Raw genomic sequence first — 17511 nt, 5'->3', positions numbered from 1 at the left:
TTTTTTCATTTTAAGATTGGGTCTCAGTGAAGTTGCTTAGAGCCTTACTAAGTTGCTGAGGCTGGCCTTAAACTTATGATCCTCCTGCCTCAGCCACTGTGATTAAGGGTGTGTGCCTCCACACCCAGCTTCATAGCAGTCTTTGTGACTCTACCTCTCCAAAAAACATAAGAATATATTTTTTTCTGATCTCCACCCTTTCTCCTCCTCTTCCTTGTTCTTATTATTCCTTTTCCAAATTAAATCTGCATTGCCATTAAAAAAAGGCATATTGGATGGATAAAAGGGGTGGATAGATAAAAGTGTGATAAATCAAGCAAAGTGAGTTGTCAATGTTGGAAGTTAGGTGGCAGGTATAGTGGCAGCCATTGTTTGGATGCTGTTTGTCCCTTAAAAGGTTCATCTGTTAGAAGCTTTCTGTGTCCCTACAATGTTGGTATTGGGAGGTGGTATGGAATGTTTAGGAGGTAGGCCCTAAGGGGAGATTTACTTGAGGTTATTTGAGGTTATTTGAGAAACTGGCCAAGGAAGAAACTATGTTCTCTTAAGGGCAAACTATTATAAAAGCCTGACCCTGAACCTTGAAGTCTCTTCAGCTTCCTGCTTTGCCATGTGATTTCTTTCTCCTGTCTTCTGTCACTGGATCCCCTCAACAGCCAGTATGATGTTGGTTGGACTTTGAACCTCTAAAACTGTGAACTGAATAAGCCTCTAATAAGCTTCTTCTTTTTTTTTTAATTGGTTACTCAAAACATTACAATGCTCATGACATATAATATTTCATACATTTGATTCAAGTGGGTTATGAACTCCCATTTTTACCATGTGTACAGGTTGCAGGATCACATTGGTTACACATTGACGTTTATACATACTGCCATACTAATGTCTGTTGTATTCTGCTGCCTTTCCTATCCCCTTGCTATCCCCGCTCCCCTCCCCTGCCCTCCCTTCTTCTCTCTCTACCCCATCTACTGTAATTCATTTCTCTCTCTTCTTTTTTTTCCCTTTCCCCTCACATCCTCTTATATGTAATTTTGTATAACAATGAGGGTCTCCTTCCATTTCCATGCAATTCCCCTTCTCTCTCCCATTCCCTCCCACCTCTTGTCCCTGTTTAATGGTAATCTTCTTCTCATGCTCTTCCTCCCTGCTTTGTTTTGAGTTGCCCTCCTTATATCAAAGAAGACATTCGCATTTGTTTTTTAGGGATTGGCTAGCTTCACTTAGCATAATCTGCTCTAATGCCATCCATTTCCCTGCAAATGCCATGATGTTGTTATTTTTTAGTGCTGAGTAATATTCCATTGTGTATAAATGCCACTTTTTTTATCCATTCATCTATTGAAGGGCATCTAGGTTGGTTCCACAGTCTGGCTATTGTGAATTGTGCTGCCATAAACATTGATGTAGCTGTATCCCTATAGTATGCTCTTTTTAGGTCTTTGGGGAATAGTCCAAGAAGGGGAATAGCTGGGTCGAATTGTGGTTCCATTCCCAGCTTTCCAAGTAATCTCCATACTGCTTTCCAGATTGGCTGCACCAATTTACAGTCCCACCAGCAATGTACAAGTGTACCCTTTTCCCCACACCCTCATCAGCACTTGTTGTTTTTTACTTCATAATGGCTGCCAATCTTACTGGAGTGAGATGGTATTTAGAGTGGTTTTAATTTGCATTTCTCTGATTGCTAGAGATGGTGAGCATTTTTTAGTGTATTTGTTGATTAATTGTATATCCTTTTCTGAGAAGTGTCTGTTCAGGTCCTTGGCCCATTTGTTGATTGGGTTATTTGTTTTCTTATTATTTAATTTTTTGAGTTCTTTGTATACTCTGGATATTAGGGATCTATCTGAAGTATGAGGAGTAAAAATTTGTTCCCAAGATATAGGCTCCCTATTTACCTCTCTTATTGTTTCTCTTGCTGAGAAAAAAATTTTTAGTTTGAGTATGTCCCATTTGTTAATTCTTGATTTTAACTCTTGTGCTATAGGTGTCCTATTAAGGAATTTGGAGCCCGACCCCACAAGATGGAGATTAGAGCCAACTTTTTCTTCTATCAGACGCAGAGTTTCTGGTTTGATACCTAGCTCCTTAATCCATTTTGAGTTAACTTTTGTGCATGGCGAGAGAAAGGGATTCAGTTTCATTTTGTTGCATATGGATTTCCAGTTTTCCCAGCACCATTTGTTGAAGATGCTATCCTTCATCCATTGCATGCTTTTAGCACCTTTGTCAAATATAAGATAGTTGTAATTTTGTGGATTGGTCTCTGTGTCCTCTATTCTGTACTACTGGTCCACCCGCCTGTTTTGGTACCAGTACCATGCTGTTTTTGTTACTATTGATCTGTAGTAGACTTTAAAGTCTGGTATCGCTATACTGCCTGTTTCACTCTTCCTGCTTAGAATTGCTTTTGCTATTCTGGGTCTTTTATTTTTCCAGATGAATTTCATGATTGCTTTATCTATTTCTACAAGAAATGCCATTGGAATTTTGATTGGCATTGCATTAAACCTATAGAGTACTTTTGGTAATATCTCCATTTTGATGATGTTAGTTCTGCCTATCCGTGAACAGAATATATCTTTCCATCTTCTAAGATCTTCTTCTATTTCTCTCTTTAGGGTTCAGTAGTTTTCATTGTATAAATCTTTCACCATTTTTGTAGGTTGATTCCCAAGTATTTTATTTTATTTTTTTGAGCATATTGTGAATGGGGTGATTGTCCTCATTTCCATTTCAGAGGATTTGTCGCTGATATACAGGAATACCTTTGATTTATGCGTATTGATTTTATATCCTGCCACTTTGCTGAATTCACTTACTAGCTCTAGAAGTTTCTTTGTAGACCCTTTTGGGTCTGCTAGGTATAGGATCATGTCATCTGCAAATAGTGCCAATTTAAGTTCTTCTTTCCCTATTTTTATGCCTTTAATTTCTTTCAGCTGTCTAATTGCTCTGGCCAGTGTTTCAAGAACTGTGTTGAATAGAAGTGGTGAGAGAGGTCATCCCTGTCTTGTTCCAGATTTTAGAGGGAATGCCTTCAATTTTTCTCCATTTAGAATGATGCTAGCCTGAGACTTAGCATAGATAGCTTTTATAATGTTGAGGTAACTTCCTGTTATCCCTAGTTTTTCTAGTGTTTTGAACATGAAGAGATGCTGTACATTGTTGAATGCTTTTTCTGCATCTATCGAGATGATCATATGGTTCTTATCTTTAAGTCTATTGATGTGGTGAATAACATTTATTGATTTCCGTATATTGAACCAGCCTTGCATCCCAGGGATGAATCCTACTTGATCATGGTGCACAATTTTTTTTGATATGTTTTTGTATCTTATTTGCCAGAATTTTATTGAGGATTTTTGCATCTAAGTTCATTAGAGATATTGGTCTGTAGTTTTCTTTCTTTGAAGTATCTTGGTCTGGTTTCGGAATCAGGGTGATGTTGGCCTCGTAGAATGAATTTGGAAGAGCTCCCTCTTTTTCTATTTCCTGAAACAACTTGAAAAGTATTGGTATTAGTTCTTCTTTAAAGGTTTTGTAAATGTCAACTGTATACCCTTCCGGTCCTGGGCTTTTCTTGGTTCATATAGTCTTTTGATGGCTTCTTCTATTTCCTCCATTGATATTGATCTGTTTAAGTTGTGTGTATCCTCCTCACTGTATCTAGGAAAGTCATATGACTTAAGAAATTTATCAATGTCTTCACTGTCTTCTATTTTATTGGAATATAGGGTTTCAAAATAATTTCTAAGTATCTTCTGTATTTCTGTGGTGTCTGTTGTGATATTGCCTTTTTCATACCGTATGCTACTAATTTGAGTTCTCTCTCTTCTTCTCTTTGTTAGCATAGCTAAGGGTCTGTCAGCTCTGATTGTAATTATTTCTTGCCTTCTGCTACATTTGCTGTTGTTTTGCTCTTCTTTTTCTAGGGTTTTGAGATGAAGTGTGAGATCGATCATTTGTATGTTAGTTTTTTCTTTTTTTGAGCAATGAACTCCATGCAAAGAATTTCCCTCTTAAAACTGCTTTCATTGTGTCCCATAGATTCCGATGTGTTGTATCTGTATTTTCATTTATCTCTAAGAATTTTTTTCTTTTCTCCTTTATGTCTTCTGTAACCCATTGATCATTCAGTAACATATTGTTCATTTTCCAAGTGAGGCAGGATTTTTCCTTCCTTTTTTTATCGTTGATTTCCAGTTTCATTCCATTATGATCAGATAAGATGCCTGGTATTATCTCCACACCTTTATAATTTCTAAGGGTTGCCCTATGCATAATATATGGTCTATTTTTGAGAAGGATCCATGTGCTGCTGAGAAAAAAGTATATCCGCTTGATGATGATAGATATATTCTCTATATGTCGGATAAGTCTAGGTTATTAATTGTGTTATTGAGTTCTGTAGTTTCTTTATTCAACTTTTGTTTGGAAGATCTGTCTAATGGTGAGAGAGGTGTGTTGAAGTCACCCATAATTATTGTGCTGTGGTCTATTTGACTATTGTACTCCAGGAGAGTTTGTTTTATGAACGTAGAAGCACCATTGTTTGGTGCATAAATATTGATAATTGTTATGTCTTGTTGGTGAATGGTTCCTTTTAGCAGCATATAGTGTCCTTCCTTATCACATTTGATTAACTTAGGCTTGAAGTCGATTTTATTCGATGTGAGGATGGCCCCCCCTGCTTGATTCCGAGGACCATGTGAGTGGTATGATTTTTTCCAACCTTTCACCTTCAACCTGTGTATGTCTTTTCCAATCAGATGAGCCTCCTGAAGGCAGCATATTGTTGGATCTGTTTTTTTAATCATGTTACCATCCTATGTCACTTTATTGGTGAATTTAAGCCATTAACGTTTAGGGTTACTATTGATATATGGTTTGTACTGCCAGTCATGTTTGTTTGTTTGTTTGTTTGTTTATTTATTTATTTATTTTTAATTTGGTTTGTTTTCCCCTCCTTGATTAGTTTCCCCCCCACCTCACTTTACTGAGGTACTTCCCACTGTTGGTTTCGGTTGTTGTTTTTCATTTCCTCTTTGTGTAGTGTTTTGCCCAAGATGCTTTGCAGTGCTGGTTTTCTGGCTGTGAATTCTTTTAACTTTTGTTTATCATGAAAGATTTTTATTTCATTGTTGAACCTGAAGCTTAATTTTGCTGGATACAATATTCTTGGTTGGCATCCATTATCTTTCAGTGTTTGAAATACGTTGTTCCAGGATCTTCTCGCGTTCAGCGTCTGTGATGAAAAATCAACCATTAACCTACTTGGTTTACCCCTGAATGTAATCTTCCTCCTTTATCTTGTAGCTTTTAATATTCTCTCTTTGTTCTGTATCTTCATAACAATGTGTCTTGGAGTTGGTCCACTGTTGTTTTGGGTGCTCGCCGTCCTGTATGCTTCTAGGATTTGTACATCTGTTTCATTTTTCATGTCTGGAAAGTTTTCTAAAATTATTTCTTTCAACAGATTGCTCATTCCTTTGGTTTGGACCTCTATACCTTCCTCTATCCCAATGACTCTTAAGTTTGTTGTTTTTTTATGTTATCCCATATCTCTTGGATATTTTGTTTATGGTTTCTTACCAACCTTTCTGAGTTGACTAGACTCTTTTCGAGATGATATATTTTGTCTTTATTGTCTGATGTTCTGACTTCTACTTGATCTACTCTACTAGTGATACTCTCGTTTGAGTTTTTAATTTGGTTTATAGTTTCCTACATTTCTAGGATTATTGTTTGATTTTTTTATAATCTCTATGTCCTGGAAGAGTTGATTTTTTGCTCCTTGAATCTGTTTATGTAATTCATTTTCAATGTGTTCTTTCATTGTTTGCATTTGCTGTCTAATGACCTCTTTAAGATTCCATTCCATCTGAGTCAGGTATTCCTTGAGTTCTTATCTGACCATTTTTCTGATGCCTCTAGGTTCTCCTGTAGATTGAGGCTGTCCTGCATTGTTTGTACTGCTTTTCTTCCTTGTTTTTTCATGATGCTCATGTTACTTCCAGCTCTGTTTGACTGCTGTGTTACTGTTGACTCCTATAAATTTATTTTAGTTTTGTATATTTCCGGGATCTCTCCTTTGTGATGGGAGACTATGTCTACAGATGTTGAGTTTTATTGTACTTTAAAGCAGATTCATTTTTTTCATAAAATGCATACGGATTCTGATGGCACATAGCGATCTGCGTTTTGGTCTTGGGACTTTATGTTTAGGTCGGGTGATGTGATGGTATAGGGGTTGGTATATCTTGGCAACCTTGGAAGATTGCTCTACTGAAGGGGGGGGATATTAACAGGAGAATGGACCTGAGTATTTGGGGCTAGCTAGGGACTTGGGAGCACTATATATTGCCTCAGAACATTTACCTATATACATTTAGTAAATTACACATAAACGGAGTCGTAATGCTTGGGAGGAAAGGTATGAGAAGGGGAAGGAAGAAGTCGCTACAGAGAAAGAAAGGAGAAAATAGGTAGAATACAAGAAAAGGGGAAAAAGAAAATTGAAAAGAAATGAAAAAAAAAAAAGATAAATGCAGTGTTAAAGTTCGATTAACTTCTCTTCCAGTAGGTGGAACTGTGTCCACGGGGCCAAGCTTCTCCTCTCAATATGCAGGAAACAATCCCCGTGAGGCGGCTCTTCCTCCCGCCATGGACGGTTCTCTAGTCCTGATTGCCCAGGGCCATTTCTGGCCTCCAGCCACCTCCCTGCTTCTCCTGCCAGCCAGGCCCCACTCACCAGTGGCGTTCTCCACAGAACTAGCTACACGCCGGGCCTGCAGCCCCCTGTGTGCCCTGTTCTCTTGAACGACTGGGCACTCTCTCTATTTGCCATTCACCCAGACCCCAAGGTTATGGAACGCAGGGATGGGGGCCGTCAGCTTATTTTGCCTGATTCCCTCAGGTAGCCACACCCCCAAGAGCTGGCGAAAGAGGCCTCGGTTGTCAGCACTGGTGGAAGCTGTAGCCAGGTGTCAGGCACCCCTCCTGACTCCCTCGGGTCCTACAGTCACGCTCATGGAGAGCTGGGGAGGGGCCCTTGGGATTTCCCTGCTGTGTGGAGAAGGAGGGCTGAGAGTCACACACCTGCAGTCGCTGCTCTCGATGCGGAGAGATTCCATCCGTCTGAACTCTGGTGACGTCAGTTCTCTGCCATGGTGGACACGGTTCTCTCTGCTAGGGTATCCGATGGGAAGGGTGGATCCGGTCCGTCTCTCTCAGGTCCCACCTCAGCTGTCGGCCTGCTGGCCTATGGAGGCTCGGTTGGCATCACCTCAAAAGGTTCACAAAGGAACCGAAGCGCGTTGTTTCTCTATTCCGCTGGAGCATCTCTGTAGCACTGAGTCATGCCCGTTTGGTGGCGGGGCACAAACAATCATCCCGAAACTCTGTACATGGTGCAGCCTGAATTCACCCATGCAGAGCTGGATGTGGCCTCTGAGAGGCTCAAACTGCTCGCCCAAGATCCTCTTCAGCCCAGCATTGCCAGATGTTCCCAAGCAAACAGCATTCAGTTGATCTCTAAGCTTCTTCTTAAGTAACCTGCCTCAAGTATTTTTTATATTAATGAAAACTTGACTAGATTTGCTATAGGAGGCTTTCAATTGCCCTTTATGAAACTTGTCAGAATGTGTTTAAGTATTATGTAGTATGATGACAATCACATAATTACAATAAGGAAGTGGTCATGTAAATTATGGTATATAGTGAGTGGAATATTATGAACCCATTAAAGTATACAATAGACAAAAAATGCACTGACATAAGAAGATATTTTGTATACTGGCTAGAAAATTAAGAATTTATGAATATAACATATAGAAATACATTATATATATAAAATATGTGTATATGTTTATAAATATTACCTCTAAATTATGAAATTATAATTTTCTGTTTTTTACTAAAATAGAAATTTCCTAATGTTTTTAAATTTTATTTAGTAACATAAGAGAGAGAAGGAAAAAAGAAGAAAAGGAAACTAACATGTTTTTCTTTTGAAATGGAACAAGGAAACCTTGGTATCTTTATATGATTTTTTTTATCAAACACTCTTGTAAAGAATGCACTTGAAAAATGTAAAAACAAATAGTGTCATTCATCCTTCTGAAGATATTTTTGTGAACTTTCCCAGTAGCTTTTGAAAGGGAAGTTAAGATGTTTTCATGGTACTGAGTCCATGGCATTTCATACTTGGAAGTGCCCTATCTTTAATCTCTAATTACATTAATGTTCTATGTCTGACTCATGAGGAAAGGAAGCTTCAAAGTGAAAAATGGAAAATCCAATTTCTCTCTAAGTACAGTAACCCTTAATATAGTTCAGCCATGTGACACCCATACTCCAAGGTTTCCAAGTATCCTACCCAGAAGAATTCAGAGTTCAAGGATGTGCCTGCCAGTGAAATAATATTTTTTTTTATTTATTATAGATCTTTTTATAAGGAAATTTGAACAAAGTGTTGTAAATAGATAGTCTTTATAATGTCTCTGAGAGGGACAAAAGGAAGAGATGATTATTACTTTTTTCATCTAGATAAAATTTGTTGAACCCTTTGTTTATGGCTCTGAACTTAATGTTTCAGTTATTGTTTCTACTCTTTAGAAGACATTTTTTTCACTGATAGAATAGGAATAAAAGTAAAATAGAGATTAACTCTATTTTTGCTTATTTTACTTTTATTCCTATTCTATCAATCTCTGGATTCTAATATTCCAGTCCTCTACTAACTAATTATGTGAAATTTATTCTTTTATGTGAGAGTGTATGTATACTTGCATGCATGCATATATTTACCCCTTCTCCAGTATCCTAATAGTCTGTTCTAAGTTGTGTAGTTGGTCTCTCATAATACATATTGTTTTCATTTCTTGTATTTCCTAGGCAAAATGTCCAGTGATCGAGCTTTGAGGAAACAGCAACAGTTAAACAACCTTGTTTATGTGGTGATAAAACAGGCCAAACCTGGTGACAGAATTGTGGATTTCTGCAGTGGCGGGGTATTATATGTCTCCTTTTATACTTTTTAGTCTTTCCAAGAGTGTGTGACTTGTCTATGTTACACTCAAGGTCATGTTTTCATTTGGCAAGATTGTTGTCTTACAATGAGCAAAAGACATGAGTACCAAAGTTAACTTGGTTCTTTTATTGACTTTTTCAGGGCCATGTTGGAATTGTTCTTGCTCACATATTGCCATCGTGCCAGGTAAAGTCTGCATAATATATAAAAAGAAATGTTCAACTAGCCAAGTCTGACTTATCCCTTACTCAGAGTTCCCAATCATTCACCCTAATCAAATATGTGACACAGGCATTTTCTTTTTTCTTTGAAGTAAACTTCTAAGATTTAGAATCTTAAGGGGAAAATTATGAAAGTAGGACCAAAGTACAGTTATCAAATTTTTTAAAAGTTGCATATCTTTAAAAAATTTTTAATTGCAATTCCATTAAATAAAATATCTATAATTAAATTAACTTTCAATATAACTATAACTGGAAATAATGGCTTCTAAAATTTGTTGAGCATGTTCTTTTGATTGATTACATCAAAATTCTAACAAAAATAACAACAATTGTTTTGTTCTAATTTGTTATATGTGACAGCAGAATGCATTACAATTAGTATTACACAAGTACAGCACAATTTTTCATGTCTCTGGTTGTGCACAAAGTAGAGTCACACCATTCATGTTTTCATACATGTATTTAGGGTAAATACTTGCAGAAGAAAAAATTATGGAGAAACCGATTTACTGGTCAGAATGATATTTAACAGAATAATTGGAGGTGAGGGATATTCTTTTTTCTTAGAGAATAAAGAAAAAATAAACCAATAATCCTAGAAGTGGTGAGTGCCTTTTTATTATTAAAGAAAATAACAGTTTCATGTTTGAAAGGAAGAAAGTTCATAGAATAGAGGACCAGAGCCAGGAACATAGTATCTTTAGTTCCCTTCCTAACAATTCTGAAAACTTAGATAGATTGAATTGGCTAGAATAAAGGCTTAAAAGCCTTTAATACCACTTATACTCTGACAGGATTTCTATTCAAAGGGATCCAAGATTTTTCCATAAATGTAATCATAAGTACAAAATAAGAACCAGGAATAATAGTGATGACATTGTCTTAATTCTACTCAAAATCACTGTTGCAGGTTCCTGTTGTCCCTGCTTCTCCCACTCTTCCATAATCTGTATTATTCATGGAAGCTGATGGACCTTCCTTTATCATAAATGCATGACCTGAGTCCATTACTTCTCCATCCTCATATCCATCTCCATACCCTTTGCCTCCATCCTCACTATCACTAACATGTACGTTGTGCCAAGCTATACCAGTTTTCTTACTTCTTCATACATACTACACTCTCTCCCACCTTGGGCTTTCATATGTATTTCTCTCTGCCTAACACTCTTCCATTCCCCTTGCTATGTTCTTTTTATTTTTCAGACCTCAGTTGATATGTTACTTTCCCCAATAAAACCTTCCTTAGTCATCAAGTCTGAGTGCTCCCATTATACATTGTCTTTTATTAAACATTTTTCACACTGTGTTATTATTGCTTGTTTCACTTATATCACTACACCCTAAGCTTCAAGAGTTCAAAGACCTTGTTCAATTTAGTATCAGATTAACTGACATACTTCCTGGCACAGAATAGAGGATCAATATAATATGTTCAACATTATTAAGGCTATGGAATATAGCAATAATGTTTTATCCTAATATTTTGAGTTATGTTACTGAATATATTGTTTTTTCCTGGGAAAATCTAGGTTATATTAATAGAAAACAAGGAAATATCACTAATTCGTGCTAAGAAGAGAAGTGATGATCTAGGTTTAAGCAACATTTGGTTCATCCAAGCAAACATGGAGTATTTTACAGGGATGTTTAATATTGGGGTAAGTCATCATGCAATTTCAATTTCCTAATTATAGCTAAATAAAATTATATGCCTTAGAATAAAGGATTTAATTTTATATTCATTCCTAAACAAAGAAATCTATAACTTTCTATACTTTCTCAACAAAATATAGTATACTATTTAATATTATTATATTCATAGTAATTCATTATTAAAAGTATATGTTTGTCTTTTTCAAAGCAATATTTTTTTCTACATGTCACAGTTATACACCTACAATGTTATTTTTTTTCCTTCTTTCATAATGACCTTTGTCAAGGTATATGAAAAGTGAATTATAATTACTTAGAAGCTTAAGCCAATATTAGATTCACTCTTAAGAAAATAATTTGCCTTCAGTGGTAACTAAGGAATTGTCACTAGATAAATCAGATTAAAAGCATCAGTGGCTCTAATCTTGTATTAAATAGATTCCTGTCAACATAGTATAGCTAGAGGGGAAATAAGACTAACTGGCTATTGTAAGTGCATTAAAACTGAATTTATCTACCATTTTGTGATATTTTAATAAGGACTTAGTTGACATTTATCTGTGCTTAATAAATACTTTTTTCTTTTACTATTTTTCTTAAAATATAAAAAATAATGATGTAAAGGAGATTTTAAGGAGAGAATTTTAAAGTCTTAACCAACTACTCTTAGTAGTTTTAAATAAATCATTTATACATCAGAATTGAAATACTAATTGTTAGCCTTATCTCCACTAATACAACAACTTGTATCAAGAAAAAATGATTAAAGTTACTAATCTAATTAGGGTTACTGGATTTTGTTAACTTAGTTTGACTTAAGATAATCAAAGGAAATAAATCAAAATGTTTTTAGCTTTTTCTTATATCAAGGTATTCCAACACCCCTACTACTTACTATAGTTTCCTTATTAAAGTTTCTTATTTACATTAGGTTTATTTGAGGAATATATTTTTCTAGAAATACAAGTGACTAATAAGCATATGAAAACTCAGTATTTGGTAATTAAGTGTGTTCTAATTTAAACAACAATGACATTCCATTTTTTTGCTTTCAAATTTGCAAAGATTTTTAAAAATATTATTAGTCTAGACTGCAAGGCCTCAGTGAGAGGAGCCTGCTCAGGACCTTTGAAAATTGCATTTTCATGATGTTTGCATTGATTTATTAATGGTATGAAAATTTAGTTAACATGGACAAAATTGTATAAATATAATTATTATTAAGAGTATGGATTTCAATATTTGACAACCTTGTGCTAAATTCCTGCTTGGCACTCAATAACTGTGGTCTTAGGCAATTTATTCAAACTATTGATGCTGTTTCCATCTATAAAATAAGCATAAAATACTTACTGGTAAAATGTTGACACAAGGTATGTGAAGCATTTAGGAGTTGCCTAGCATTTAGGAAGTACTCAATGAACTGAGCCTACTACTTTTTGTAATGTGATCTTAACCAGGTGAAAACTGCATTACAAATGAATGGAAGGGGCTGGAGTTGTAGCTCAGTAAAAGAGCACTTACCCAGCATGTGTTAGGCACTGGGTTCAATCCTGAGCAATAAATAAAGGTATTATGTCCATCTACAATGAAAAATATTTTTAAAAATCATTTCCAAAAAAAATAATAATGGAAGTAAATTATGCTAATATGTACTTTTTTAAGGTGGCTGTCCTTATATGTTGTGAAATAATATTTTTTATTTTAATATCTTTAAAATATACTACATTCAACTTGTTATTATTTTTATATTCATAAACATGTAAGCAATAAAGATAGAAATAAATATATAGTTATTTATTTTAATAAATTCTATATAGAGAAGTATATATTTTATATGATATATAAGATATATACAGATTCACTCTGATATATAATGGGCTTACCTCTTGATAAACTTACACTTAATGGAAAATATCATAAATATAAAATGTGTTTAGTACACTAACCTGTTGTATATCAAAGCTTAGTAATACAGTACTTCATAGAAAATGGTGGTTTAGCCTGTTATTATGTGACTGGACTGGAGGCTTGCTGCTGCTGCTGCTGCTGCTGCAAATGCCCAACATCACAAATGAGTATCACAAAGCATATCAAAAAAGATCAAAACTCAAAATTTGAAGTATGGTATTTATTGAATGTTTATCACTTGCACCCTTGTAAAATCAAAACATTGTAAGCAGAACTACTGTTAAGCAGGGATTGTCTATGTTCTTTTCTTCAAAACAAGTATTTGATTGTTACAGGGATACTTTTTCATTGAATTGTTTTTATTTTGATTATAATGATTAATTATTTCCCTGAGGAAAATATGTCTTTTCAAAAGTAAGAAACATCCCAAAAAGTTTTGCAATTTTTTTCCAATTTCTATATATGTAGCTGCATGACCCTGATTCAATACATTATTTCCATACACTTAAAGGGTAAGTTTCAAAAGGTTATTTATAAAAGTATACTTTTTAAGGTTGTTTTTAAAAAAGATATGTTGTTTCCTCTTTTTGTGTAGTATAGGATTAGTCTCATTCTTGTGAAAATTTATAAGATTAAGCTTAATAAAGACTTAATTTATAATATATATTAATACTAATGCTCTCAAAAAATAACAAAAATCTTTATAATGTTATAAAATGGTGATGACTATGGAAAAGTATATACTTCATATTAAAAACAAAAGTTTCTCAAGGCTAAATATTTTTAGTGGGCTGAGAACTGATTTCTAAGTATAAGTGAATATTTTTGATTTGTTGTTGTGTTTCAAAAACTCAAATGTTTTATTTTCCAGCTATTTGCATTTGCTTTTTTCTCTTTTGCCTATAACATAATTTTTAATGTGATTGTTGATGGTTTATCAGTGGTGAGTGCTTAATTACAAGCTCATTTTTAGTTAGGACTGTTAGTGTATAATTAAAAGAAGCATATGCAGTTATACATGATAATTCAGTAATGCTTTTGATGAGTAATCATCTGAGGACTAGAGAAATTTTCTATCCTGAAAACACAATTTTTAGAAATCACAAAGGCAAAAAGAAAACGTTTAAGATGAAAATAGCAGATAGAGATATTTCAATACCTCTTTTCCCTGAGAAAGATCGGACCCTCAAATAACAAGAGTGATTAAAAAAAAAAAAAGATCAAACTCCATCTTTGATGAAACTGCATTCGAATGTTTTTAACTCAAATCATGATACAAAGTACTAAGGTAGAAGGCAGACTGAAGGGAAAAAAATAAGTACAGTAGTCAGTTTTTTGTCTCTGTGTCCAAAATACCTGACAAGAACAATGAAGAAAAGTTTATTTGGAAGAAAAGTTTATTTTAGATGAAGAAAAGTTTATTTGGAGCTGATGTTTTTAGATGTTCAGTCCATGATAAGCCAAGTCCATTGCTCTGGGTGTGAGATGTGACAGAAGAAAGATATGACAGAAGAAAGCTTCTCAGTTCATTGCATCCAGGAAGCTGAAAGACAGGGAGAAATCAATTGAGGACAAATATAATCCAGAAAGGCACACCCCACAATGACTTACTTCTTCCAACCATACCTTACCTTCCTATAGTTACCACCCAGTAAACAATTCAAATCAATCCACCAATGAAGTTACAGCTCTCATAATCTAATCATTTCATCTCTGAATATTCCTGCATCAATGCATGAGCTTTTCAGAAGATACCTCATATCTGAACCATAACAATGTTATTAAGTAGATGTGAAGAACATCAAGCTTAAATGGAAAGGAGGGTGGTAAGAAAGTTATTACGAACCATGTTACAGGATACCTGAAATATTATTTAAAAAAAGATGTATGTGCCATATAGGCACATGGGTGGGCAATGGTGATTTGTCATGTAAGGACTCTGTGAGAATCTGCATACTGAATGATGGATATCTTCCCTACCCACATCTGTCTCCTAATTCAAAAACCTCAGAAACCAGAGAATCATTAGTAAGATTGAATGAGATACTCTTATGTAGAAGCAGAACTATCCTCAAAGAGCTACAGATATTAGAGCTATAATTATAAAAAGAAAAGTCAGCTAGCCATTCACCCACTCAGTAACTAGCCTTTTTGTTTTACTCTTTCATTTAGAACTTACAATCAACATTTTTTAGTGATTCACTCTTTAATATAAACTGACAGACATGGAACACCAAAGACGGAAAATTCAGAATGTAAGACTAAGATGAAAGCAACAACATGACAGAGGATCTTATTCAGGGAAAAATCAGATAAGATAATATATGTTGAATTAATGAAGCTAGGATAGAATGAAAAAGAAAAAGAAATGAGTGATTGGAGAATAAGAAAGTATTTCTTGGCCCTATCTAAAGTTCCTCCATTCCTCCCATTCCCTTCACCCCATCACCATTATGAGCCAGCATCCTCATATCAAAGAAAACATTCAGCCTTTGGGTTTTTGGAATTGGCTTACTTCACTTAGCATATTATATTTTCCAACTCCATCTATTTACCTGAAAATGCCATGATTTATTCTCTTTTAATGCTGAGTAATGTTCCATTATATATACATACCAAACTTTCCCTATCCATTTATCTACTGAAGGGTATCTGGGTTGGTTCCACAATTTAGCTATTGTGAATTGTGCTTCTGTAGTTGCTAATCAAAATTAAGAAGTAATAAATTTAAAAGATAGGCATTTTTTAAAAAGAGGTGTAAGATATTACCTGAAAAATAGAATAAAGAAAAGACAAAAAAAATGAAGAGAAGCATTCAAAACAAAACAAAAAAAAAAACAGTAGAGATTTATTCCAAGAATCAGGCCAGAAAGAGAAAACAGATAAAATGATTGGGAGGAAAATATCAAAGAACTAATTTAATGAAATATCCTATTAATGAAGTATGCATTTCTCTTGATTGATGAAGTTCACTTGAAAAATTATCAAGATTAATGGCACAGTATGAAATTTCAGAACACCAATAATGATAAGAAATTCTTACTAGTTTCCACAGAGGAAAAAACAAAAGGTGTAGGTCATATATAATAATTTGGGATCAAAATTCCATCATACAGCTGGGCATGGTGGCCCATGGTGGCCCAGCAGCTCAGGAGACTGAGGCAGGAGGATCATGAATTCAAAGCCAGCCTCAGCAACTTATTGAGGCCCTAAGCAACTCAGCAAGACCCTGTCTCAAATTAAAATATTTTTTAAAGGGATGGGGATATGGCTCAGTGGTTAAGCACCTCTGAGTTTAGTCCCTGGTAACACATCCCCCAAAAAATCCCTTCATACTTCTTATATGAAAGACTAGAAGGCAGAGAAGTAATGCCTTCAAAATCCTAACAGTTAATTTTCAATCAAAAATCCATCAATCAAGTATGAAAGTAAAATACCATTTCCATATATTCAAGCTTTCAAGAAAATTTATGTCATGTGTAACAGTTTTCGGCAAACTACTAGAAGATATGCTGCATGAAAAAAAAGGAATAAGTGGCATTCAATACAAGAGAGGGATGAAGAGAAATCTTTGTCTATGGGGAAGTGTCAGTGAATAAGTATAGGGAGTCTTACAACTTCTGGGCAGCAAATCTATAAAGCATTGAGTTCGTCTTTTAGTCAAAGGTCAGAAGGCCCAGAAAGATGTCTTCAGGAAAGAAAAATGGAACTGAGTGATTATTTGGTATTTTTCATACTGTGGAAAATTGTATTTATTCAGCCTTTTATATAGCTTTTGAGTGGGGAAAGTCTTGGATATTTTTTAAAACTTGGATCAGCAGTGCACAGTATAAATGACACTATCATAGAGAATGGTAAAAGGAAGAGGTTGTAAAAATGTCAAAATGTTCATCTTTCATAATAGAAATATAATAAGTAAGATCTAATATTTATAAATTAAGAAATAAAATGTACATTTATTATATAGGAGAACATATTTCAGGAAAGAAAACCAATGAACAATATTGGCTTGGGTAACCAGATTCTTTCAGAAGTGAAAGAGTATATATAGAACAAGGGACTCTATAACTGCATGCCTTTTAGCATCATTTGAATTCTGAAGCTGACTGCCCATATAATTATTGAATGAAACTTTTTAAAGAGAGGAATATTACTACAGAGTTGGGACCTTGGCTGCTTTGATCTGCAAAATGTATGGTTAAGAATCCTTCCTGAGAAGCAAAGGTCAGGGCATGCTTGGATTAGGGGAACTTTAGAGATCATTCATTCAACCCTCTCATTCTATATAGATAGATAATATGAAGCTCCAAAAGAGTTTAAGTGACATAGCCCAAGTTAATGTGAGAGCTGGACCTAGAGTCCAATCAGTGACTCCCTGTTTACTTCTATCTAAAGATAGAAGTAAATGCAAACATAGAGAACTAAAGTTTGGTTTGGAGTTGGTCAGATTAATTTTAAGTACTGGTGACCTTGAACCAGCCACTCAACCTTTTTGACCTTCAGATTCTTTATTTGAAAATGGGAAATAACAATAACTATGTGTATCCTAATGAGAAAAACTGATGGAACTCATCTTGGAAAATCCCACCAACCCTTAAAACCCACCAACCGGTTGACTGGCATGGCTACCAGTGCGGTTCTGCAGCGGATCAGGCACCTGGTTTACATCTCAGAGAATAA

General features: G+C 34.8%; 1 protein-coding gene across 1 annotated transcript in view; it reads left to right on the top strand.

The window, feature by feature from the left end:
- The window catches only part of Gstcd (glutathione S-transferase C-terminal domain containing), a 161550-nt gene that overhangs the window by 120611 nt on the left and 23428 nt on the right, over nt 1-17511 (top strand). The window contains exons 6-8 of the mRNA XM_076864595.2: nt 8905-9020; nt 9182-9226; nt 10797-10925. Of these exons, the coding sequence (XP_076720710.2) occupies nt 8905-9020; nt 9182-9226; nt 10797-10925 (290 nt within the window). The remainder of the gene's footprint in view (nt 1-8904; nt 9021-9181; nt 9227-10796; nt 10926-17511) is intronic.

Source organism: Callospermophilus lateralis, chromosome 8 (assembly GCF_048772815.1).
Source record: "Callospermophilus lateralis isolate mCalLat2 chromosome 8, mCalLat2.hap1, whole genome shotgun sequence".
In the NCBI taxonomy this organism is placed as follows: Eukaryota; Metazoa; Chordata; class Mammalia; order Rodentia; family Sciuridae; genus Callospermophilus; species Callospermophilus lateralis.
This window is presented reverse-complemented; position numbering and strand designations above follow the sequence as displayed.